The following is a 23,776-nucleotide window of genomic DNA, read 5'->3' as shown; positions in this document are numbered from 1 at the left end:
TGTGTGGGTGTGTTTTTAAATGGCAGATGTGACACCTCCCCCACATTCTCAAGTGGTACAGTCCAATGTTCTACCATGCCATTCACATGGAAAAGTTTTAAGCATGAAAGAGAATTGCTGCTTCTCCCTCCTGCACCATCCGTGCAGAGAGAACTGGAGATAGACCCCTCCCTGTATTGGGAGAACAAGGTATATCCTTGGGGGAAATTCCCATTACAAGACGAGGGCACAGCAGGAGAGGAAGCGCAACCCACTCATGCTTCTGCTGGGGCATGGGCAAAGCCAGCAGCCCATAAATGGGACATGTTTAGTTATGGTTTAAGACAGAGATAGGGGTCTTGTGTGGGTCTCCAGATGTTTTTGGACTCCAACTCCCATCCCCACCAACCAACCTGGCCAATGTAGTCCAGTAACTTCTGGGGTGGGAGATCACATGTTCCCCATCCCTGGTTTAAGGGAAGAGATAACGTAGGGTTAACCAGCAATGACAGGATTAATGGACAAAGTGATCTTTGTATGGAGAGAAGATAGTCAGGGGAAATTTCCCTTTTGGGAAAGGATTTTACTTGGGATGTTTTTCTATTGCCTTCCAATGTTCACACCCTTCCATTGCAGGTTTTTAAGGAGCAGGTGGATGGCCGGTTGTTAGGGATGCTGTAGCAGCTGATGTCCTGCAGCAGCAAAGAGATGGACTAGATGACCTTCAAGGTCACTTTCAACTTTATGATTCTATGAAGCAACTTACATGTGACCCAGAGCTTGCTCAAGCTGTGGCTCCCAGCTCATGATGATCCAGTTGTGTGAAAGTGATGCAACGCACCTCGTTCAAGACCTAAATCTGATGTATGGTCTCTAAAGTGAGAGATGTTCATTATGGTGACCAGAGGCAGAAGAGAGCATCTTTGTGCCCTCAGTAGTGAGGCAGGAGAAGGAATGTTGGCAAGGGCAGTATGGCAAGGGCGAGAAAAGATGTGCCTTGCTGAAATTTGCTCTTCTACACAGTCATTAAAGATACAACCTTATTATCTGGGTATCTTCTGGGGGGAAACAGCCATAGCTCAGTGGCAGATCACCTGCTTTGGATGCAGAAGATCCCAGGTTCAGTCCCCAGCATCTCCAGGTAGGGTTGAGAATGTCCCCTGCCTGAAAGCCTGGAGAGTCACTGCCAGTCACTGAACTAGATGGACCAGTGAGTCTGACTTGGTATAAGGCAGCTTTGGATGTTCCGGTCTGATTTGGTAGTGGACAAAGTACCCAATAACGCTTGCATACTAGTTAAGAGAAAGAATGAAAAGGGGAGAGAAATGTGGCAAGAAACAATTGTGGTCCTGTATTGCAATAACTCCTTCAAATCCTGGGCCGCACATCCAACTTGTCCTTTGTGTTTTCTAGACTGCCACCTTGTGATCTGATAAAGTAATTGCACCCAGTCCCTTTAAAGGCATTCCAAACAAAACCCAAAACCATGTAGGACGCCAAATTGCTCCTTGGGGAGCTGCAAGGCGGTTGATGCTTTCTCAGTGGTAGAGAAAAAGAGACCCCTCTGGAATGTTAAAGCTATTTTCTCCCCCACTCCACAGCTAAGATCTGTGTCCAGGAAGAAACTGCAATTATGGAAGAGGGATAGAGACAGAGAGGGTGACCACTTATGTATAACCGAAAAAGAGGACACAGATTTGCATATACCATTTTATATGCACAGAAATAATTATTTAGAAATAGATTTTTAGGTTAAATAGAAATACAACAGATCTCAACATAGCGAGGAAAGCTGAAGCGGTGGCTGGTGGCTCCATGTCAGTGGGGCAGTGGAATCCACTCCGGGCTTTAGTCTGAACTGTCAAGGGGATGCCCAAGGTGCTTTAGCTCCTTGAAAGTTTGAACTAAGTTGGGCACCTCCTTGAAAATTTGGACTAAAACCCAGAGCGGATTCCACTGCCCCACTGACATGGAAGGCTGCAACGAGGTGGAGCTGCGTGCCCAGGTGCTCCGTGTCAACGGGCAACTTTTCCAGACTCTTCTGGTCTCCCTTCTTGTCTTTAAACTGGACTTCAAGTAGAGGGCTGTCATCTGTAAAATAGAACACATGGCCACCCTAGAGAAATGTAAAGAGCAAGTTGAAACGGTGTTGGGATATATTTGGGGTGGGGCTGAATTTGTGGGTGTAGTGGTTAAGGTGCTGGACTATGACCTGGGAGACCAGAGTTCGAATCCCCACACAGCCACGAAGCTCACTGGGTGACCTTGGGCCAGTCACTGCCTCTCAGCCTCAGAGGAAGGCAATGGTAAACCCCCTCTGAATACCACTTACCATGAAAACCCTATTCATGAGGTCGCCATAAGTCCAAATCGACTTGAAGGCAGTCCAGAGGTGCTTGTGCTGCCTACTCCACCTGTGATCTACTTGCATATATGTAAATAAACAAAACATCCCACTAGGGATGTGGAACCTGTGTTCCCTCCAGATGTTGCTGGACTCTAAATCCCCTTGCTGGGGCTGATGGGAGATGGAATCCAACAATATCTGGAGGGACACAGGTTCCCCAACCCATGTTACAAAAATGTCATACATCTCTAGGGATCTCTCTTTCCAAAGGAAGCCCAAATGCAGGGAACACTGATCCCAGAACTCTGCACTACACACAGAAGTGCATAACACAACCTTCCTCAACCTGGCACCCTGCAGGTGTTACTGGACTCCAAGTCCCAGCAGCTCCAGCCAGCATGCCCAATAGTCAGGGTGGATGGGAGTTGTAGTCCACCTACATCTGGAAGGTATCCGGTTGGGAGATGCTGGTACGACAGTGTAATTGTTGAGCTCCTCTTGTGCCCCGAACCAACAAGGCAGACGTAACTTGTTGCACAGGACACAGAGGTGTGTGAGTAACAGCATACCTGAACCGGCAATTAGGCATAGACCACTCCGACACTAAGCTTTGTGCCAGTAAAACTTTATCAACGTGCATACAGAAAATAATCACCAACATAAGCTATACTCCTATCTTCCCCCACACAGCCTGGTTCTCTGGGCTTGTAATTTATAGCCAGCCCCTTTGATCCAGTACAGCTGTGTGTCCTTCACTTAATTACTGTTCTTTCCTTAACCCATTCCCAGCATGGGGAATGACTAAGCTAAATGAGCCAACAGTAATCAGAGCTCAAAATTTATTTATTTATTTATTTGATTTATTATTTGATTTATATCCCACCCTTCCTCCCAGCAGGAGCCCAGGGCAGCAAACAAAAGCACTAGAAACACTTTAAAACATCATAAAAACAGATTTTAAAATATATTAAAACATTTTTTAAAAGTTTTTTTAAAAGTTTTTTAAAAATCTTTTAAAAAACAGGTTTAAAAACATATTTCTTTAAAAAAAGGTTTAAAAACATTAAAAATCAATTCCAACACAGACTGGGATAAGGTCTCAACTTAAAAGGCTTGTTGAAAGAGGAAGGTCTTCAGTAGGCACCGAAAAGATAAATATTAATTTAAGGGGAGCAAATTCCAAAGGGTAGGTGCTACTACACTAAAGGTCTGTTTCCTATGTTGTGCAGAATGGACCTTCTGATAAGATGGTATCTGCAGGAGGCCCTCACCTGCAGAGCACAGTGATTGACTGGGTACATAAGGGATAAGATGGTCTTTCAGGTATCCTGGTCCCAAGCTGTATAGGGCTTTGTACACCAAAACTAGAACTTTAAACTTGGACCCAGTAGCTAATGGGCAGCCAGTGCAATTCTTTCAGCAGTGGGGTGGCACATTGGCGATACCTTGCCCCAGGGAGCGGTCTCGGCGCCATAGTTTGCACAAGCTGCAGCTTCCAGACCAACCTCAAGGGCAGCCCATTGTAGAGCGCATTACAGTTACACTGGTAACTGGAAGTTACCAGTGCCTGGGCAACAGTGGTCAGGCTATCCCAGTCCAGAAACGGCTGTAGCTCTCTTACCAGCTGAAGCTGGTAAAAGGTACTCCTAACCACTGAGGTCACCTGGGCCTCTAGTGACAAAGATGGATCCAGGAGCACCCCCAGACTATGGACCTGCTCTTTTCAGAGGGAGTATGACCCCATCTAAAGCAGACAACTCCCCCCCCCATCCCTGCAGCCTGTGCTGGTGTTGCACCGAGTATCCAGGTGGGCAAAGCTGGGTGAGATCAACTCCTCCCAGTTCACCCACGTAGGTCTCAGTAATGCAAATTATGTGGGCAGAAAACACTGAGGAAACAGTGAATGAAAGACCTTTAATGATTATCCGTTTCCCTCTCTCTTAGGGACACTGCGCATTCTGTCAAGGAAAAATTTGGCAAAAAACTTTATGAAGCACTGTTAAGGTGAGAGTTCAGGTTTCCTTCAAAATTTGCACTTCTCTGAATTTTGCAAGACTCCAACTAAGCAATGTTTGCAAAAATGCATTTACTAGGGGAAAGTATGCATAAGAAAAAATATAACAAAAATGCATTGTATTAGGAGAAATTGCTTGCAAAAATGTGTACGTTAGTCAAAACTGCATACAAAAATGTGTTTAGTAGGACAAATTCTCACTCAAATGTTGGAGAATTTTCATGATGATTTTTTTTTAAAAAAATGCAAATTGCTGCAGAAATGCAAAGAATCTGATTTTAATATTGGAAAAAGTAGAAATGGATAGAACTGAAATAGACAGCCTTTCCCCCCTCCACTGTAGAGTTATGAATGGTGCTGAGTACCACATCCAAGGTGAACAACAATTCATGTACAGCAAAGTGAGTGCTGCTTCACCCTGTACGGTTGGAATGGGGACTCTGTGGCTCTCCAGATGTTGGTGGACTACAGTTCCTATCATCCCTGACCACTGGCCATGCTGACTGGAGCTGGTGGGAGCTGGAGTTCCACAACACTTGGAAGGCCACAGTTTCCCCAGCCCCGAAATAGTTCAGCTAAGCCCTGGGCACCAATACCAATGCTGCCACCAGGTTCTTGACTGGGACTGGCCCATCAGGACATGTTACTCCAGTCTTGTGTGACCTGTTGTCATCTGTTTGTTTCAAGGCTCAATTTAAAGTGTTGGCTCTGACCATCCAAGCCCTATATGGAGTATTGTCTGTGTACTGTATCTCTAGGACAACCTTTTCTGTATGTGCCTTTGCAGGCTGCCTTTTTCTCCCTTGAAAAGTACATAGAGCTGAAGTTGGAAGTTGGAAGAGTGACTGTCTTTCCCACTCCCTCTTTTGGCTCTATGTGCTTTTCAAGGCTCAGATCAGTTCTGCTGGGTGTGACTTTTACCCAGATATGAAGAATGTGCAAAAACACTTTCTTTCTGTCTCTCTGGGGCAGAAGGAAATGAAGAGGACAAATGAGCCCACGCACCTAAAAACGGTTGCCAACCCTTGGGTTAGTTAAACAATCCCAGTGCTGTGGACCAGAGAAAGTTCACACTTCAATGATTTTAATGATATTTTGGAAAACACTTTTCTTTTTTCATGAAAGATTTGTCCTATTGCATCCACAGAGGAGAAATCCCTGATATGAACAAGATCATTGATCGTGATGACCTCACCATCATGAAACGGGCCATCTATTCAACTCAGGTTAGAGGGGGAAATCCTTGTTCCTTTTCTAATGCTTTTTAAAATGGAAAACCTAAAACTGGTCTTGTCGGCCTAGATCCCGTTGGGGTAGTGTGATGTACAAAAGCATACAAAGTTGCATTGCTAATGGGTCAGTAGTAAGCCTACATGCAGAGCTTGGAAAAGTTACTTTTTTGAACTACAACTCCCATCAGCCCCAGCCAGCGCCATGCTGGCTGGGGCTGATGGGAGTTGTAGTTCAAAAAAGTAACTTTTCCAAGCTCTGCTTTAGCTATACCATTTCAGAACACAGGGGAGGGTTAGGGTCTTGCATGACTGAATGCTTCTCATACCAAAAAATAATAATTCCTTGCAGAAATCTACCATCTCCTAATAAAGGATTTTAGCCTTGCTTCTCCCTGGCAATTAGTTTTTTATGGGCAGAGATTGATTGATTGGCTTGGATGGAGGCATGTTCAATTATGTCAGCATTCACCTGCAACCTGAAGTGGTACAGGCCACAGTGCAAGCATAGGTTTACCACCTAGGTCAGGAATGGGGAGCATTTTTCTGCATAGAGCAGAGATTGGAAAAGTTACTTTTTTGAACTACAACTCCCATCAGCCCAATCCAATGGCCATGCTGGCTGGGGCTGATGGGAGTTGTAGTTCAAAAAAGTAACTTTTCCAAGCTCTGGTAAAGCCACATTCCCTTAAGGGGCACATGCTGACAGTGGGTGTCACCAGAGCCACCCCATCTCTCTCTCTGGTGTAGCCAACATGGTGCTTTGCAGAAGTTCTGAACTCCAGTTCCCATCAGCCACAGCCAACATAGCCAATGATCAGGGGTGATGGGAACTGTAACCCAACAACATCCAGAGGGCACCGCGCTGATTACCCCTGCTCTTGATAATCTCTCTCACACACACGTTTCACTCAGAAAGAGTGCAGGTGAGTCATAATCTTAAGCACGAAAGAAAGAATGTGCGGATCGTAACGATCTTAACTTAAGGTCATCAAACACCCTCCCCTCACTCATAGGCCATAGGTGGGGTTCACAAATGCTGACTGAGAATGTAGATCGCATCAGCCCAGCCCACTGATAGATCTAACTGTGCAATTCAGAGCACAGCTAATCAGTAGCAAAGGCAGGGAAGCAGTGTGTATCTGGCTCCTGGTCGCCAAATGTTGCTGCCACTTACTGAGGGAGGAACATCATAATGATGTCAGATGACTAACAGGTGGGTGGTCCTTCTCATCTGTTAAAGGGGGCTGGTGGAGTGTAGGGAGCAGGATTAAACTTCTTGTGTATCAGCTGATGTGCAAGGAGTTCAACCCTGCTTTCTGCAGAGACTGACTGTACCAGCAGCCAATCCAGCTGTCTCTAACTGCCCCACAGCTGACACTGATGTCAGTTGTGGGACAGGTGGGCGTGGTTTGGTGAAAATGGCCTCGGAGGCCAAATGGGAGGCTTCGCAGGCCAAATTTGGACCACAGACTGGAGACTCCAAATAGCAGTTACAGATGATGCATGGGGTCCATGGACTCTGTCTCTTTTGGTGCAGCTGCAGGAGAGAAAACAAGCAAGGTTGATATTTTAGCCAAAGGCCAAACTTTATGAAACCACTCTTTTAAAAGATGATTTTATTTTTAAATGCTATCTCTTTCCATGGCCCTTTAAGACCCTCCGTGTGACTTACAATGATATGAAACAGAAGACAATATAAACTTAAAAAAAAAATTAAAATAAAAAACAGCATGAAATGATAGTTTCCTAAAAGTAACTACAAAGACAGTCAAGCTTTCTTCAGAAAGTAGTTGCATAACGAGAGGGAACCACTTCAGAGAAGGCCCTGCTCTTATTTAAACCACAACTGGCTGTAAGTTTGCGTGTATGTCTTTATTTGAAAGATGTCTCTGAAGGCATCTTTTGTTATGTTGCAGCGACAGAGCCTTCCGCCAGTGACAACCCACAATATGACTGATGATTCCACTGACCCAATCCTCAGCACTATTAGACGTATCGGCCTTTTCAACAATCGGACAGATCGAGTTAAGGTAAAACTCTCATGGCTTGATTTTTAGATTTTCCCCTTCCTCTGCCTTAAGAGCAAGACAGTCCAGGCCAACTTGTACATGCATTATTTTTAGAAGGTAGAGGGCGCATGTGACACTGTCTTAAATCAAGTCTGGCCATTGGTACTTCTGTCCCAGTATTACCAAATTGGACTGGCAGCAGCTCTTGAGAGTCTGAGGTTCTTTCCCAGTGCTGCTACATGAGTTCCTTTTAACTAAAGATTCCAGAGATTGGACTTGGAAGATTCTGTGTGCCAAGAATGTGCTCTACCAATGAGCTACAGCCTGGAAATTATATGACATTTGATGCAAAATGTTACATTTTATATTCTGGGGTGAGCTCATTTTTGTTACAGATAGGAGTGTTGCTAGGTAGGAAAGGCCCATAGCTCAGAGGAAGGGCCATAGCTCAGTGGCAGACAGAGCTTGCAAAAGTTACTTTTTTGAACTACAACTTCCATCAGCCCCAGCCAGCATGGCCATTGGATTGGGCTGATGGGAGTTGTAGTTAAAAAAGTAACTTTTCAAAGCTCTGGTGGCAGAGCATCTGTTTTGCATGCAAAAGGTCCCAGTTTCAATCCCTGGCATCTCCAGGTAGGGTTGGGAAAGACTCCTGTCTGAAAACCTCAAGAGCCACTGCCAGTCAGTGTAGACAATACAGAGCTTGATGGACTTGGACAGGGTCGGCACTGCCATGCAGCTGGGCAACACAATCTTATTTCATGCAACACCATGAATTAGGGAGATAGATGCAAGCAGAAATTGGTGTCTGAATAGTGCAGGAAGACATTTAGAGGGTTAACCTTCACTGGGCTCCACATCAGGCAGTGAAACATCTTGGGCCAGTGCTGGAAGAGGGAGGCAGTATCAAAAGCACAAATGGCTCTCTTTATAAAGAACCCCACAGGAGCTCAGTCTCCACATGCAGCTGTGTAGTGACAATGTCATCCCAACCATTCCTGGTTGACTTCAGCGGGACCAAGGAGAGCTCCCAAGCAAAACAGATGTAGCATTGACAGTGGGCTGAGGTCACATCTATGCCCTACGTTTTGTTGTTGTTATGTGCCTTCAAGTCGATTTCAACTGATGGTGACCGTATGAATCAGTGACCTCCAATAGCATCTGTTACAAACCACCCTGTTCAAGTCTTGTAAATTCGGGTCTGTGGCTTCCTTTATGGAATCAAGCCATCTTTTCTTTGGTCTTCATATTTTTCTACTCCCTTCTGTTTTTCCCAGCATTATTGTCTTTTCTAGTGAATCATGTCTTCTCATTATGTGTCCAAAGTACAATAACCTCAGTTTCATCATTTTAGCTGCTAGTGATAGTTCTGGCTTAATTTGTTCTAACACCCAATTATTTGTCTTTTTCGCAGTCCATGGTATGCACAAAGCTCTCCTCCAACACATTTCAAATGAGTTGATTTTTCTCTTATCCACTTTTTTCACTGTCCAACTTTCACATCCATACATAGAGATCAGGAATACCATGGTCTGAATGATCCTGACTTTAGTGTTTACCCTACGTTTGCAGCACCATTTAAACCACATGGCTCCCCACCCCAAGAATCCTGAGAACTGTAGTTTGGTATTGTTACTGGGAACTGTCACTCTGTGAGGGGTAAACTATAATTCCTAGGATTCTTTGGGGGAATCCATGACTGTTAAAGTGCTGTAAATGTGCTTTAGATGTAGGCGTGGGTGTGACTGGAATTTAACTAAGCAACTAAAGTGCAAGGCAAGTTTGCCTAGTTTCTAAGCCTCACTCTTTAGCTAAGGCTATCAGGAATTTAAAGGGACAGAGCCAAGCTCAGAGGTTTGCACCCAAGTGTTACTTGATGGCCTCAAGGTATCCCTTTTCCTATGAGCTTACAAAGGAGTGATAGCCTTGGGCCATCAATGTGGTGGTGTAGGTTCAGGCTCTTAATTTGTCACTTAAGCCACTGGCCTCTGTGACAAAAACCATTTTCTTTGATTAGCCAACAGAATGCTCAAGTATGCACAGGTTCTGAGGCCAATTTCTGCTGATTCCCGTCTATGGAGGGCACCTCTGCCTTTAAGGCCACATCCGCACTATACATTTAACGAGATATTATGCTATTTGGGAACTGTCGTTTGTGAAGGGTGCTGGGGGTTGTTCCCCTCACAGAGCTACAATTCCCGGAGTGGTTTAACAGTCAATACTTCTTCCCAGGTATAATCCTGTTTTAAATGTATAGTGCAGATATGGTCTAAGTCATTATCCAAGGCATATAGGAACTGAGGCATGGCAATGCTATTCTGGACATCCATTAGAATTTAATGTACATATGCTCTTCATTTTCCACCGCTGGGTTCTCCAAGGACAGCAAACACAAAATAAGGATATAACAACAGAATCCAAAATATCGTAATTTAATTTCAGTAACTACAAAAGAAAGAAATGAAGATGACAAAAAAAAACACTCAGTGGTCATACTGCTCAAACTGTAATCAAATAAAATTCAGAGACGGTAAAAATAGCCAAATGCTTGGGGAAATAACAGTGCAACTCTATGTATGTTTAGTCCTGTTGCATTTCATGAGACTAACCCCCAGGTAAGTGTGTGTAGGACTGCAGCCTCAAAATGGATAAAAGGCACCAGCATAGGCACAAGGTGAGCTTCCCTAGGGGAGGGCATTTCAAAAATGCAGGGGCTAACACTGAAAAGGCTTTTCCCCCTGATAGTCATGCATTACACTACAGAAGATGTGGGAAACCACCAGTCACAGATAATGGTGACTGGGTGGACTGCCAAAGAGGAAAACTATCCAACAAAAATCAGTTGTGTTGCCCTGCCAGTTGCTGCATGTAAAAAGCCCTTCTAGTTCATGTAGGCGGTGTCTATGACGGGTATGGAAAGGGATTAAGAACATAAGAACACATGAAGAGCCTGCTGGATCAGGCCAATGGTCCACTTGGTCCAGCATCCTGTTCTCACAGTGGCCAGCCCTGCAAGGCTTCTGAATACCAGTTGCTGGAATACCAGTTGCTACACCTCTGAAGCCAGTTCCATAGGTCTTCTCCTCCTTCTCCGCCTCTCCAGGTGATATTGCACCCTGAATTCCTTTCTTCAACCAGCCCCTTATTGCCGATGGACTATGAAGAGTTTGTCAGAGGTTGCCATCTTGGGGTATTCCCATCCTACTACGAGCCCTGGGGTTACACTCCCGGTAAGTAAATTACAGACTTAATTGCTTTTCTATATTTATCACTGCTTTTCTGGGGGGAGATCAGCTTGTGAGAACTCTCTGCCACAAGATGAGGCAAGAGCTGCTAGCTTAGATAGCTTTTTTTTTTAAGAAAAATATGAGAGGGAGGATATGCCTGCTGGTGGCTAATAACATTGAGAGCTAAATGGAACTTCCAGGTTCAGGGGCAGTATACCTCTGAGTACCAGATGCTGAAGACAAACAAAAGACTCCATAGCTCAGTGGTGGAGCATCTCCCTGGCATGCAGCAGGTCCCAGGTTCGGTCCCTGTCATCTCCAGATAGGGCTGGGAAAGACCCCTGCCTGAAACCCTGGAGAGCTGCCAGTCAGTGTAGACGATACTGAGCTAAACGGACCGATGGTCTGTCTCAGTGTAGGGCAGCTTCCTGTGTTCTTTCCCTGGATGTGAACTTCCTGGAAGTGTCTTAGTGGTGAGGTAAGTCCAGCCTGTGGACAAAATTAGGCATGCAAGGCTACTCCATTTGTCCCACAAGGCTGTGTTGGGATGGCCATGCCCACTTGTCATTCACCTAATGTCATATGATGACAGATAAAGCTGCAGCTGCAGTGGACCAATTGGAAGCCTAGCAGTGCTCTCTTGTTTGTTCCTTTGCAGCTGTGGCTTGAATTTGGTGCTTGTTAAATTTAGGACTGAATGCAAGCCCTGCTGCTTTTAGGTGGGGTTGGTTCCACTCAGGAGCTTCCTCAGGCCCTGCCCACCTGTTAAATGTGATCCATGGAGGGTTGGCCACTTTTGATCTAGCCCACCCGACAAAAGTGGATACCCACCTCTAATCTATGGGGACACGTTTCACATCACTACATCTTGCTGGAGCGAATTCCATAGTTTATAACTATTCGCTGTCTGAATAAGTATTTTCATGTGCCTTCCTGAATCTTCCAGCATTAATCTTCCCTTAACCCTAATCTGTCCAGACTCCTTTACTGCAGTCAAATGTGTTGCAATCTTGTGACATTACATTTATTGACTGACATATGTGATTAATATTATGAATCTTCTTCATTTGATATGTTGTAAGCTGCTTTGGGCACAAAGTTGTGGAAAAGCTTCATTCAAGTAAACAAATGCATTAATGAATGAAAGCCCTGTAAGAACAAATTCTGGGCACAGCTTATGAACTGCGATGGCACACAGTATCAATGTGGCCTGCCCATCTCCTGCTTTTGGTGAGACACTGCAAAGTTGTTCATTATATGAAAGTTAAACCTCCTTTGTCTTTTGTCAGCTGAGTGCACCGTCATGGGGATACCCAGTGTGACCACAAACCTCTCTGGATTTGGCTGTTTCATGCAGGAGCATGTGGCTGATCCAGCTGCTTATGGTGAGAACATTTCAGCCATGAAACCAATTATTAATGTGCTAGAGGTTACCCAAGGTAATATCCTCCCCATTTGTTTAGGACTCAAACTCCCATCACCCCCAGCCAGCATGGCCAATGGTCAGAGGTGATGGGGGTTGTGGTTCACAACATCTAGAGGGTTGGTGGTTCCCCATTCCTGGCTTAGGGGAAGAAATAAACGTACAGTTAACCACCAATGACTTTCCATCATCCCTAAGTAACCAGACTCCACACATCTGAAGAAGCTTCCAGGTTAAAAGATATGACTATTCCAAAACCTGCTTTCATAACCTTCAGTGAATGGATTTTCCACAGGTGTCGGCCTCTGATGGCATCACCATCTCGCTTGCTTTAGTCAGCTCCTTGAGGGTCTTTGCGTTCACCCCTTTTAAGGAATGTTTGTGTCTGTGTGGAGCTGGAACAACAGCCAGTTGATCATGTTATTTTGCATTGCAACGTGTACAGTGAGTGCTGAGCAGGGGTAGCCAATGTGGTGAGCTCCAGATGTTGTTGGACTGCAGCTCCCATCAGCCCCAGCCAGCATGGCCAATGGTCAGGGATGTTGGGGGTTGTAGTGCAGCAGCATCTGGAGGGCACCACATTGGCCCCTTCTGTGGCAGCAAATGCTTTTCCACAAGCATATAGATCACTTGATTTCACATCACTTCATGCCTTAACCCCTGATGACTTCCAGCCAAATGTGGGAACAGACTCCATCAAAAAAGCACAGATAGCCAATGTGTTGTCCTCCAAATGTTGTTAAACTACAACCAGCAGCAGATTTATGGTCTGCAGGGCTCTGCGCTCAGCTCTTTTTGGGGCCCTGTTCATTCACCATTACTATTATTTATTTATTTATTTTTATTTATTTCATTCCATTTCTATACCGCCCTTAGCCTATGGCTCTCTGGGCGGTTCACAGCAAGGAATAAAATACAATACAGTAAAATAAAAATCAGGTAAAATCACTAAAAACATACAGCTTGAGCATGTAACACTTGGTATAAAATTAACTAAATAATAAACATTAGACATTAAAATGCCTGGGAGAATAAAAAGGTTTTAACCTGGCACCGAAAAGATAGAAGAGTAGGCGCCAGGCGCACCTCATCGGGGGCACTGTTCCATAATTCGGGGGCCACCACTGAAAAGGCCCTGGATCTAGTAACAGTCCTCCGAGCTTCCCTATGGGACAGGACTCGTAGTGAGCGGGTAGGTTCATAGCGGGAGAGGCGTTCCGCTAGGTATTGAGGTCCCGCACCGTGTAGGGCTTTATAAGTCAAAACTAGCACTTTGAATCTAGCCCGGAAACAGATAGGTAGCCAGTGCAAACGCGCCAGAACAGGTGTTACATGTGCGGACCGTCTGGTCCTCGTCAACAGTCTGGCTGCTGCATTTTGCACTAGCTGTAGTTTCCGAATTGTCTTCAAAGGCAGCCCCACGTAGAGTGCATTCCAATAGTCCAATCTCGAGGTTACCAGAGCATGGACGACTGAGGCGAGGTCATCATTATCCAGATAGGGGCGTAGCTGGGCTACCAACCGAAGATGGTAGAACGCATTCCGTGCCACCGAGGCCACCTGAGCCTCAAGAGACAGGAATGGATCGAAAAGGACCCCCAAGCTACGAACCTGTTCCTTCAGGGGGAGTGTAACCCCATCCAGAACAGGTTGAACATCCACCACGTGGGTCGAGAAGGCGCCCACCAACAGCGTCTCAGTCTTGTCAGGATTGAGCTTCAGTTTGTTAGCTCTCATCCAGTCCATTATCACGGCTAGGCAACGGTTCAGCACGTTAACAGCCTCACCTGAAGAAGATGAAAAGGAGAAATAGAGTTGCGTGTCATCAGCATACTGGTGACAACACACTCCAAAGCTCCTGATGACCACTCCCAGCGGCTTCATATAGATGTTAAAGAGCATAGGGGACAAGACCGATCCCTGCGGGACTCCACAATGGAGAGTCCAGGGCATCGAGTAATGTTCCCCAAGCCCTACCTTCTGGAGACGACCCACCAAGTAGGAGCGGAGCCACCGCCAAGCGGTACCTCCAACTCCCAATTCCGTGAGTCTCTCCAGAAGGATACCATGGTCGATGGTATCAAAAGCAGCTGAGAGGTCAAGCAGAATCAACAGGGTTACACTCCCCCTGTCCCTCTCCCGTCATAGGTCATCATACAGGGCGACCAAGGCTGTTTCAGTGCCGAAACCGGGCCTAAAACCGGATTGAAATGGATCAAGATAATTGGTTTCATCCAAGAGTACCTGGAGCTGGTTGGCAACCACACGCTCTAGAACCTTGCCCAAAAATGGGATGTTCGCAACCGGTCTATAGTTGTTCAAATTATCTGGGTCTAAGGAAGGTTTCTTCAGGAGTGGTCTCACCACCGCCTCTTTCAGACAGTAGGGGACCACTCCCTCTCTCAAGGAGGCATTTATCACTTCCCTGGCCCAGCCGGCTGTTCCAACCCTGGCAGCTTTCACTAGCCAAGAGGGGCAAGGATCCAGTACGGAAGTGGTTGCACGCACCAGTCCAAGTACCTTGTCAACATCCTCAAGCTGTACCAACTGAAATTCATCCAATAAGTGAAGACAAGGCCGTGCTCCGGATACCTCATTAGGTTCAACTGCCATAATATTGGAGTCTAAGTCCCGGCGGATGCATGAGATTTTATGTTGGAAGTGCCCAGCAAACTCATTACAGCGGGTTTGAGATGGTTCTAAGATATCCGGAGGGCTAGGATGAAGAAGCCCTCGGACAACTTTAAAAAGCTCCGCTGGGCGGTTGAGAGATGATTTAATAGTGGCAGCAAAATATCGCTTTTTTGCTGCCCTCACCGCTTCTGTATACCGTTTAGTGGAAGCACTTACCAAGGCATGATTGCATCCGTCGGGAGTCCGCCTCCATCTGCACTCAAGCCTCCTCCTCTCTTGCTTCATCGCTCTCAGCTCCGGGGTGTACCATGGAGCTGCATGAGCTCTGCAAGGGAGAGGGCGCGCAGGAGCGATCGTGTCCACAGCCCGGGTCATTTCGGTGTTCCATAGTTCGACCAGGGCTTTGACAGGAGCGCCAGTCTTCTCAGCCGGAAAATCCCCCAGAGCCCTTTGGAAACCATGTGGATCCAGTAGTCTCCGAGGTCGGACCAACTTAATAGGTCCCCCACCCTTGCGGAGGGAAAGGGACGCTGTAAGCCTAAACTTCAGCAAGCGGTGATCTGTCCATGACAATGGGGTCGTTGAAAGACTCCCCACCTCCAGATCACCATCTCCGTGTCCAGTGGCGAAGATCAAATCAAGAGTGTGTCCTGACACATGTGTTGGGCCAGTAACAAATTCAGACAGCCCCATGGTTGCCATGGAGGCCATGAAGTCCTGAGCTGCCCCAATTAGAGCAGTCTCGGCATGGATGTTGAAATCTCCCAGTACCAATAGTCTGGGAGACCTCAACAATACCTCCGAGACTATCTCAGTCAGCTCAGTTAGGGAAGCTGTTGGGCAGCAGGGTGGGCGGTACACCAACAGAATTCCCAGTCTGTCTCTCTGGCCCAGCACAAGGTGGAGGCACTCCAGACCAATCGTCAACTGGACAGGGTGCTGGACAAGCAAGAGAGAACTCCTATAGGCCACAGCTACCCCACCTCCCCGACCCTCGGATCTACCACAGTGTTGAACCGTATAGCCAGGTGGGCAAAGCTGGGAAAGAGCAACTCCTCCCTGTTCGCCCACCCAGGTCTCGGTTACACATGCCAGGTCGGCATCCTCGTCAACAATTAAATCGTGGACGAGGGAGATCTTATTAGATATCGACCTGGCATTTAAAAGCAACACTTGGAGATCCGAGGGCTGGCTGATAGGACAACCAACATTCCTGCGGGTGTGGGGAGGACCGGAACAAGGCACAGACACAACTTATCTGTGACGAGTTCCCCTTATCTGGCCTGTCCTCCTCACAACACCATACCTCCCATTACCCGTCACTACATTAATTGGGGGCCCCGAAAGTCCCCCCGTTCGGAGCAAAGTCCTCTCTCCCAGGCACATAGTAAAAATATATAAAACTTACAATCACGTATTCAATGTTCATTCAATTTCATTCACCCTCAAACAATGCATAAATTAAGTACAATAATTCAAGCTTACACCAGTCATAACCACTCAGACTCCATTCATACTACACACAAACCATAAATAGAACAATAACACAAGAGTTAAACGCTCCACAAACAAGAACAGCAACCGTCCAGCTTGGCCAAGATGGTAAAAGGCCAGATGATGGCAGCAACCGGAGTTACAGCAGTAATAATAGCAGCATCCGCATTCAGGGTGTCAACAGCAGCAGCATAATAAATGGTGGCAATGGTGGTAATAAACGACGACTGCACCCGGCAAATAGTAAACGAAAACAGATGTTGGCCGCGGCCGCAACAGACCCGCGCCCTGACAAAACGGCAGCAGCACAGGCCCGGCCAGTAACACCTCGGCAACAGGCCGAAGCAGCAGCCGCGCCCAGCGCAGCAGCGGCGGCAAAAGTCCGAATCCGGAGCCGCAGCGTCAAGCGATGTCCCGGCGGCCGCGGCTGCACCGATGACAACGGCAACGACAGCGCCCACAACGACAGGGGCAGGGTATGAGCAACCGCCACGCCTACGCCTCCGCTTGTAGCAACGGTCCAATCTGGCCTGCTGCACCCCGGCCACAGACCGCAACAGCAGCCGCACCCAGTCCAACACGGCAGCAGCAGCCAGGATCCGGGGCCGAGGCCGCAGCAACGACAGCGGCGGCAACGGCGACGACACAGAGACAGGGCAGCAGCAGCGTCCAACAACAACAGCCCGGCCCGGCCTGCGAATGTCCCGGCAGCCGGCCGCAACAGCAACCGCGCCAGACCACAACGGCGGCACCGGAGGCGGCCAAGAACCACGGCCAACAAACGCCGGGCAACAATGCACACCGGGCCAGACAGGCACAGCAACAACGGCAACAAGCAACAGGCAGCAGCGACAGACTGCACACCACGCACCCAGGCACCCAGGCAAGTCATTTCAAGGCAAAGTGCTGAGCTCCAAACTGCGCGTCCTTCTCGGTCGCCATCTTAGATCATTATATTATTAAACAGCTGCTACACTTTAATCGGGAAGCAGGAGAAATGAGAAGTGGAAACAATGCAACAAATTAAAATACTGGAATGGTGATTCATTTGTTTGTTGTCACTTTTCAAAGGTAGCCTCTCAGTTAACAATGTATACTAATCGTTCAGGGGACCTACAGCCATATGAGGCTCTACTTCTGTGCGTATCTAGTACAAATCCATCCCTGACTACAACTCCCATCATCCCTGGCCATTAGCTGTGCTGGCTGGAGCTGATGGGAGTTGTAGTCTGAAAAATCTGGAGGTCACCACATTGGCTATCCTGACATGGAGCATTAAAACAGCCCCCTCCCCCCAAAAGAACCCCTCAGATCTAATGAGCAGGCAGAAAATTAAAAGCGGCTAAAGGCCTAATCGGCTGGTATAGCACAGTGGGGAGGAGAGCCTGGCTGGGAGTCCAGAGTCTGTGAGTTCAAATCCCCACTCGTGTCTCCTGGGTGTAAAAGGCCAGCTAAAGATCACCCCCACAGTGAGTGGCTCAGGGGTTACGTGCCCTGCCACCTGTGCAGCCGTGGGCAAGCTGCAGAGTCCCAAGGAGCCCAGTTGCCCCCCAGCTGGCAGTTGCGGACAAGGAAGGGGCTGGCTTGTGCAGCTGTGGCAAGCTGAGCAGGCCCTAGACAGCTAGGGAGGACTAGCTTCAGAGGGAGGCAATGGTAAACCCCTTCTGAATACCACTTACCATGAAAACCCTATTCACAGGGTCACCATAAGTCGGGATCGACTTGGAAGCAGTCCATTTCCATTTTCCAACTCTTTGTTTCCAACCTGGGTTTGTCTCCTGCAGGTATTTACATTGTGGACAGGAGATTCCGCTCCCCAGACGAGTCTTGCAATCAGCTGACGCAATTCCTGTATGGATTCTGCCAGCAGTCACGTCGGCAAAGAATCATCCAGAGAAACCGAACGGAGAGGCTCTCTGACTTGCTAGACTGGCGATATCTAGGCAGGGTATGTTAGAACCATTGAATGTGTATCAGGCTCATTGTTGATTGAGACTGGGGTAGGGAGCTTTGAGCAGGGCTACAGCTCAGTGGTAAAGCATCTGCTTTGCACACAGAAAGACCCAGGCTCAATCCCCGGCACCTCCAGTTAGGGCTGGGAAAAGACTCCCGCTTGCAACCATGGAGAGTTGCTGCCAGTCAGTGTAGACTGTATGGAGCTAGATGGACTAAGGATTTTACTCGGTATGAGGCAGGTCCCTGTGTTCCTATGAACTTCAGGCTTAGAGGCTGGATGCGGCCTTCCAGGCCACACTTCCAATCTGTTCTGCCTTGCACTCTGCCCAAGTGCTTTTGCCTGGCTAGAATGTGTCCTCGAACTACAATCCCTGACTGGATGATGGAGGTGGGTGGGTGTGGGTAAATGAGTGGTTGGAATGTAACCTATTGTGCAAAGGTAAGGGTCGCATCCATTGCTTTGCCCACATCGACTCTTGCCTCTGGTCTCCTCCACCCCTGCCACGCAGCCTCTAGAATAGGGGTTCTTAACCTGTGGTCCATGGACCCATAGATGGGCTTCAGAGGGTCTGTGAACCGGGTGCAAAAAAAATCAATTCCCAACGTAATAAAATTAATTTGTATTTATTTGTTTATGGGAGTCCATAGCTGGGGAATAGACGACCGCGGCAGGAGCAGCGAGAGGGAAAAATGCAAGGGCTCGCCCGTTCCCAAATGCAATAGCCATGGCCTGAGGCAGAGAGGGAGATGGGGAAAGCAAAGGAAATAGCTGAGTCACCTGCTGGAGAAATGAGGATCTAGAGCAGGGATAACAGCAGAGGATAGAATGGAAGCGTGAACCAGGCCAGATGGAGTTTTCTGGGTCTCAAAGCCCATGGATTTCAGTCGTGTCTCGTGTGTGTGCGCGTGCTCGTTAAAATAGTTAATCTAAAGGAACTTAATCCTTGAACGAAGAAAAAAAAAAAAAAATATATATATATATATATATATATATATGCCGAGGGATCGAGCATGCCTGGAGAGGAGCTGATGGTGATGGTGTTCCGAACAGAAAAGGGCAGGCGCACTCTGATTGACCAGGATCACTTAGTAACCATTATATTGGTTCCTCTAAGAGGGTGGATTCAGAACGGGGTTCTGCTCTGGTGCAAAATTTAAGATGCGCTGTTAAGAGAAAATGGGCCGGTGGGGTGGTGGAGGGCGGCGGTGGCGCAGAATGCAATTTTCATCTACAATATCTTTTGGAGGGGATTGTGTGCATTGTACTTAAGGGGAGAAGAGGCCCGTATGTCCCTAACAGCTGTGCCACATTTTAATGGAGGGGAGAAGCACACAGTCACTTTGAATATGCGTTGCTGCTTGCTGGATGCCCCATATTTCGCCACCCCTCAAACCATTAGATTCTTCCAGGATCCAGGCAATTCCCAATGAAAGCAGAGGGGTAATCCTCAGGAAGTGATCGGCGTTGCCAAATCGATATGCATCGGGGTTATCATGTCTTCTTTGCAGCGGACACTGTAGAGGGGCATTCTGCAAAAGCGCGCCAGCCGTACCGTTTTCCCTCTAGTGGCTTCTGGAGAAAATGGCTCTTTCCCTCTACCAAACTTGAAACAAGCTTCTGAGTCACATAGGACTCTTCTTCTTCCGCCTTTTCCAATTCCTAAAACTTGCTGTTGTTACACTGATGTTCGTTTGCCAAAGATAGCAAAAAAATAAAGGGCTCATATTAAAGCAAACGTTGTTCAAAGTCTTGGTTTCCGCCAAGGACTAAAAACATGGCTGTTTCAGCGGGCATACAGAATCCCTGGTTAATTTTAATTCTACAGTGTACAGATGTGGGTAAATTTAATATGTTATAATTGTATTGATATGTGTATTTTAAATTTTAATTATGTATGCCGCCTAGAGTGGCTGTTCATTCAGCCAGATAGGCAGCCTAAAAATAAAATTTTATTATTATTCATCAGATTCTCAAAGGGTTCTGTGACCCCAAAAAAGGTTAAGGACCACTGCTCTCAGGTTGCCCATAAGCAGTACTTTTTTAGAAAAAAAATGAGGTGCTGTTACTCGTATCTTGATAAATTGTGAAATGCCTCTACCTGCCTCCCCTCCCCTCTGTTTCTTCCCTCTTCTCCGTTAGAAATGTGATGACCTTTCAATTAAAAAGTTGCCATAGAAATAAAAAATACCTAATAAAAACAAAAATGCTTAACGTATTTACAGATGCCGTTTCCCATTGCCTAGTACGCTTCAGGGCTAAATTGGCTCTATTTCCGAGATGGCGCACGAGGGAGAATGTTGGGCGAGTAAATCAAGCACTTGGCAGCCACAATAAATGGCTGACATCCAGCTTGGTGGATAGCTAAAGCAAAATCTGCTAAAGTTTAAAAGCCATCTTCTCTGCGAACAAATGTCTATTATTCCCTCTTGATTCTGGTTACGTAAGCTTATAGCACTATTTGGGCATTTAACCACATTTGATTGCCTTTGCATAAAGAGGGGGAGAGGAGGACTGCACTTGCTGGTACTGCCCCCTCTGTCACTTCCCCATCACCTGGCCCCATCTTTCCTCCTGACTGCACAGGGTTCTCAATCACATCTCAATGTGTAGAGCAGGCTCCTCGCTTTAAACCTTCCCCCTCCAGTGCGTGACAGGCAGGATGAGCAAGGGCACGGTGGTGAGGACAGGGCCAGAAAGGGCAGCTGATGCTGATGTTCCTTGCACAGTTCCAATCACGAGAGGGCAAATGCCTCGACAGTTGAGTTACAGATCTCTCTCTCCTCTTACAGTATTACACACATGCCAGGCACTTGGCTGTGAGTCGGACATTTCCTGAAAAATTCAAGATGGAACCAAATGCTCCACCAAAGGTAACTTTTCCTAAGTGTTATACTTCAAGGGGCAAGCTAGATATGATGAACAAGTCACCGTCTGTCTGTCTAAAAGGAGTTTAGCCCTTTCCCTTATGCCACTGTCACGCCAAAATTTGTCCCCTTATCTGTTACCGGTTCTCTCTCTTACTTACAACACACACACACACGGAAGACCTGAGGGATAGGTCTTCAGTGCAGAAGTTTAGTAAACTGTACCCTCAGCTCCCTTTTACAACAGCTTCCACCTCTCAGGTCAGGAAAGAGGTCTGCTCCTCAGTCTGTGCCCCACTTAGCAAGATGCCATCTGCCACCTTTTCCTACAGCTATGAGCTGCTCCCAAGTCCAGTTGAATTTTCTGGCTGAAAAGGCCACTATCCCTAGAGTTTGGCCAACAGCATATTCCTCAGTTCTTCCAAGATCCTAGTTCTTGGGATGCAGGGCCAGCTCCATGTTTAGAAGGCCCTTGGTAAGATGGGATCCAGTGGTCTTCTCACACTAAGCAGCATGATGCTGAGGGATTAGACAGTCGGTGGTGACAAGACTGGGGCCTAGAGTGACCCCAGTCCTGTTGTCTCCCAGTATCACAATCTTCCTAGACTAAAATCAGGAACCTTTGCTTCTTTGTGTGGCTACCTTATGTGCTGAGCTATCAGAACCGCAGCTTAGAACATCTTCATCTCAGTGAAATATTTTCAGGCGGTGAGCTGGCCCTGCCTACCCAGTTTGGCCACTGGGCCCTCCTGGACAGGAAGGGCTACAAAACGCTTCCTGTTTGGGCTGGGTGTTTCTGGTTCTGGTGAATTTCTCTGCATTCCTTAGGCTCACATCCAGACTCAGTTCCACAGCTCAGCACTGACACCCAGAGAGGAGGAAGGAAGTAAGGTGGGTGGAGATGGCTACTGTGTGGTGGGAGGTCAGGGGTCAGTTTTGGCCCTTCCCAAGGTGAGGAGACACAAGCAGTTGCTTGAGGAATGTCAAGCTCTGATACTTGCCCTGCCAGGCTTTCCCCATCACTACAGTTTGGAAGTGTTTCCGTACCAAACTTCCCCACGGACCTCTTGAAAATTGCTGAGAGTCTTGGTGTGCCACTTAATTATTTTTCTCTATGTTGTAGCAATTGTAATTCCATTGAATTCAAATTGTAATACAATAAAATACCAGAAATAAAAGAAGCAACAAAAATGCAATTAAAAATCAATATGAATATTCAAAGTGATGCATGTGCCACCTCCAGTCTTCAACCACAAATCCAGAGACATGCTGCGGATCACCTGAATGAAGCTTGCAGACTACCAGTGGTCCACAGACTCCAGTTTGGGAACCCCTGTTCTAGACCAAGGCTCCTGCCTGCAGCATATTTATTTCTTGCCTTCTCTTTTCCTGCAGACTGAAGGATTTCGGTACCCACGGCCTTCATCGGTGCCTCCATCCCCGTCTGTGTCTCAGCACAACAGCCCCCACCAAAGTGATGAGGAGATTAGCGAGGAAGATGAACGCTACGACGAGGATGAGGAGGCCGAGAGGGACAGGCAGAACATAAAGTCTCCTTTCTCCTTCAGCACTGTGCCACATGGGAAAAAGAAGCAGCATGGGGAATATAGGAACTGATGCAATAGCCCTTTTCTTGTGGCACATGGGGTCCCACCCATTCCACTCTGCTTGTGTCACCTTCAAGGTCAAATGGTTCAAACCTGATCTAAGGGGAGTGTAAATGAATGCTATGTGACCTCAAGGTCTGAAATATCTTGAATTCCCCTGCTCCTTGTTCCTTCATTATAAATAGTTCTGATGGTGCATTTCCCCCCTCTTCCCTCTCTTATTTTGATGATAGAAGAAGAAATTTAGAAAAGTGTGTGAAACATCAGGGCTGCATGCTGGTTTTTGTATTTGGACCCCTAATGTCTTGTTACTGGAGGAAAGAAAGAGGAGCAAAGTGTCCTATTACCTTGTTGTAAAAAAGTCTTTCCTTCTGTTAGATTTGCGCCCACAAATTTTTTTTTAAAGGTGGCCTATTACGAATAAAGTGGCAGGAAAAAAATAACTACTGTTGTTAGAGTCACTACTAAGCCTACTACTATTTTTTAATATACATGCAAGTAAATTACATGCTTGTAATTCTGCAAGCATGGATACGGGGCTGGCCCTATCATTCGGCAAAGTGAAGCAGCTGCCTTGGGTGGCAGTTTCTATGGGGCAGGGAGCAGTGGTGAGGATATGGATAGAGCTGTGAGTGTGCCACATAGGCTCCTCTAAGCAATCTCAATTAGCCTGCTGTCCCATTGAGAAGGTTGAAGTAAGATTAAGATTTAGTCGGGTCAGATTCTGTACATGGAATTGTGGAGGATCCTCCTCCTTGCATTGAGCAGGGGGTTGATGGCCTTATAGGCCCCTTCCAACTCTATGATTCTAGGAGGGACATCATGTTCTTGTTCTCCTCTGGCAGCAAAATGTCTTGAAACGGTAATTCACAGATATACTCCTGGTGATTCCCTCTGTCAGTCCAAGGCTGGTTCAAGTATCTTTTAGAGCAAGGATTGCCAACCTTTTTGGAACAGTTTCAAATTTTGAGCAAGTGCTGAGAGTGTCA

The 23,776-nt window shown here is 46.9% G+C and overlaps 1 protein-coding gene across 2 annotated transcripts in view; it reads left to right on the top strand.

Annotated features, from left to right (window-relative positions):
• The window catches only part of GYS2 (glycogen synthase 2), a 65,385-nt gene extending 42,155 nt beyond the window's left edge, over positions 1-23,230 (top strand). For both annotated transcript variants that reach the window (XM_061638369.1, XM_061638370.1), the window contains exons 9-16: positions 4,271-4,330; positions 5,488-5,566; positions 7,489-7,602; positions 10,685-10,811; positions 12,098-12,193; positions 18,144-18,307; positions 21,106-21,186; positions 22,576-23,230. In XM_061638369.1, coding sequence (XP_061494353.1) covers positions 4,271-4,330; positions 5,488-5,566; positions 7,489-7,602; positions 10,685-10,811; positions 12,098-12,193; positions 18,144-18,307; positions 21,106-21,186; positions 22,576-22,797 — 943 coding nt within the window. In that variant the 3' untranslated portion in view covers positions 22,798-23,230. The remainder of the gene's footprint in view (positions 1-4,270; positions 4,331-5,487; positions 5,567-7,488; positions 7,603-10,684; positions 10,812-12,097; positions 12,194-18,143; positions 18,308-21,105; positions 21,187-22,575) is intronic.
• The last annotated feature ends 546 nt before the right edge of the window (positions 23,231-23,776 follow it).

Source organism: Rhineura floridana, chromosome 8, assembly GCF_030035675.1.
Source record: "Rhineura floridana isolate rRhiFlo1 chromosome 8, rRhiFlo1.hap2, whole genome shotgun sequence".
Taxonomy (NCBI): domain Eukaryota; kingdom Metazoa; phylum Chordata; class Lepidosauria; order Squamata; family Rhineuridae; genus Rhineura; species Rhineura floridana.
Note: the sequence above shows the minus strand (reverse complement) of the source record. Positions and strands in the feature narration are given on the sequence as shown.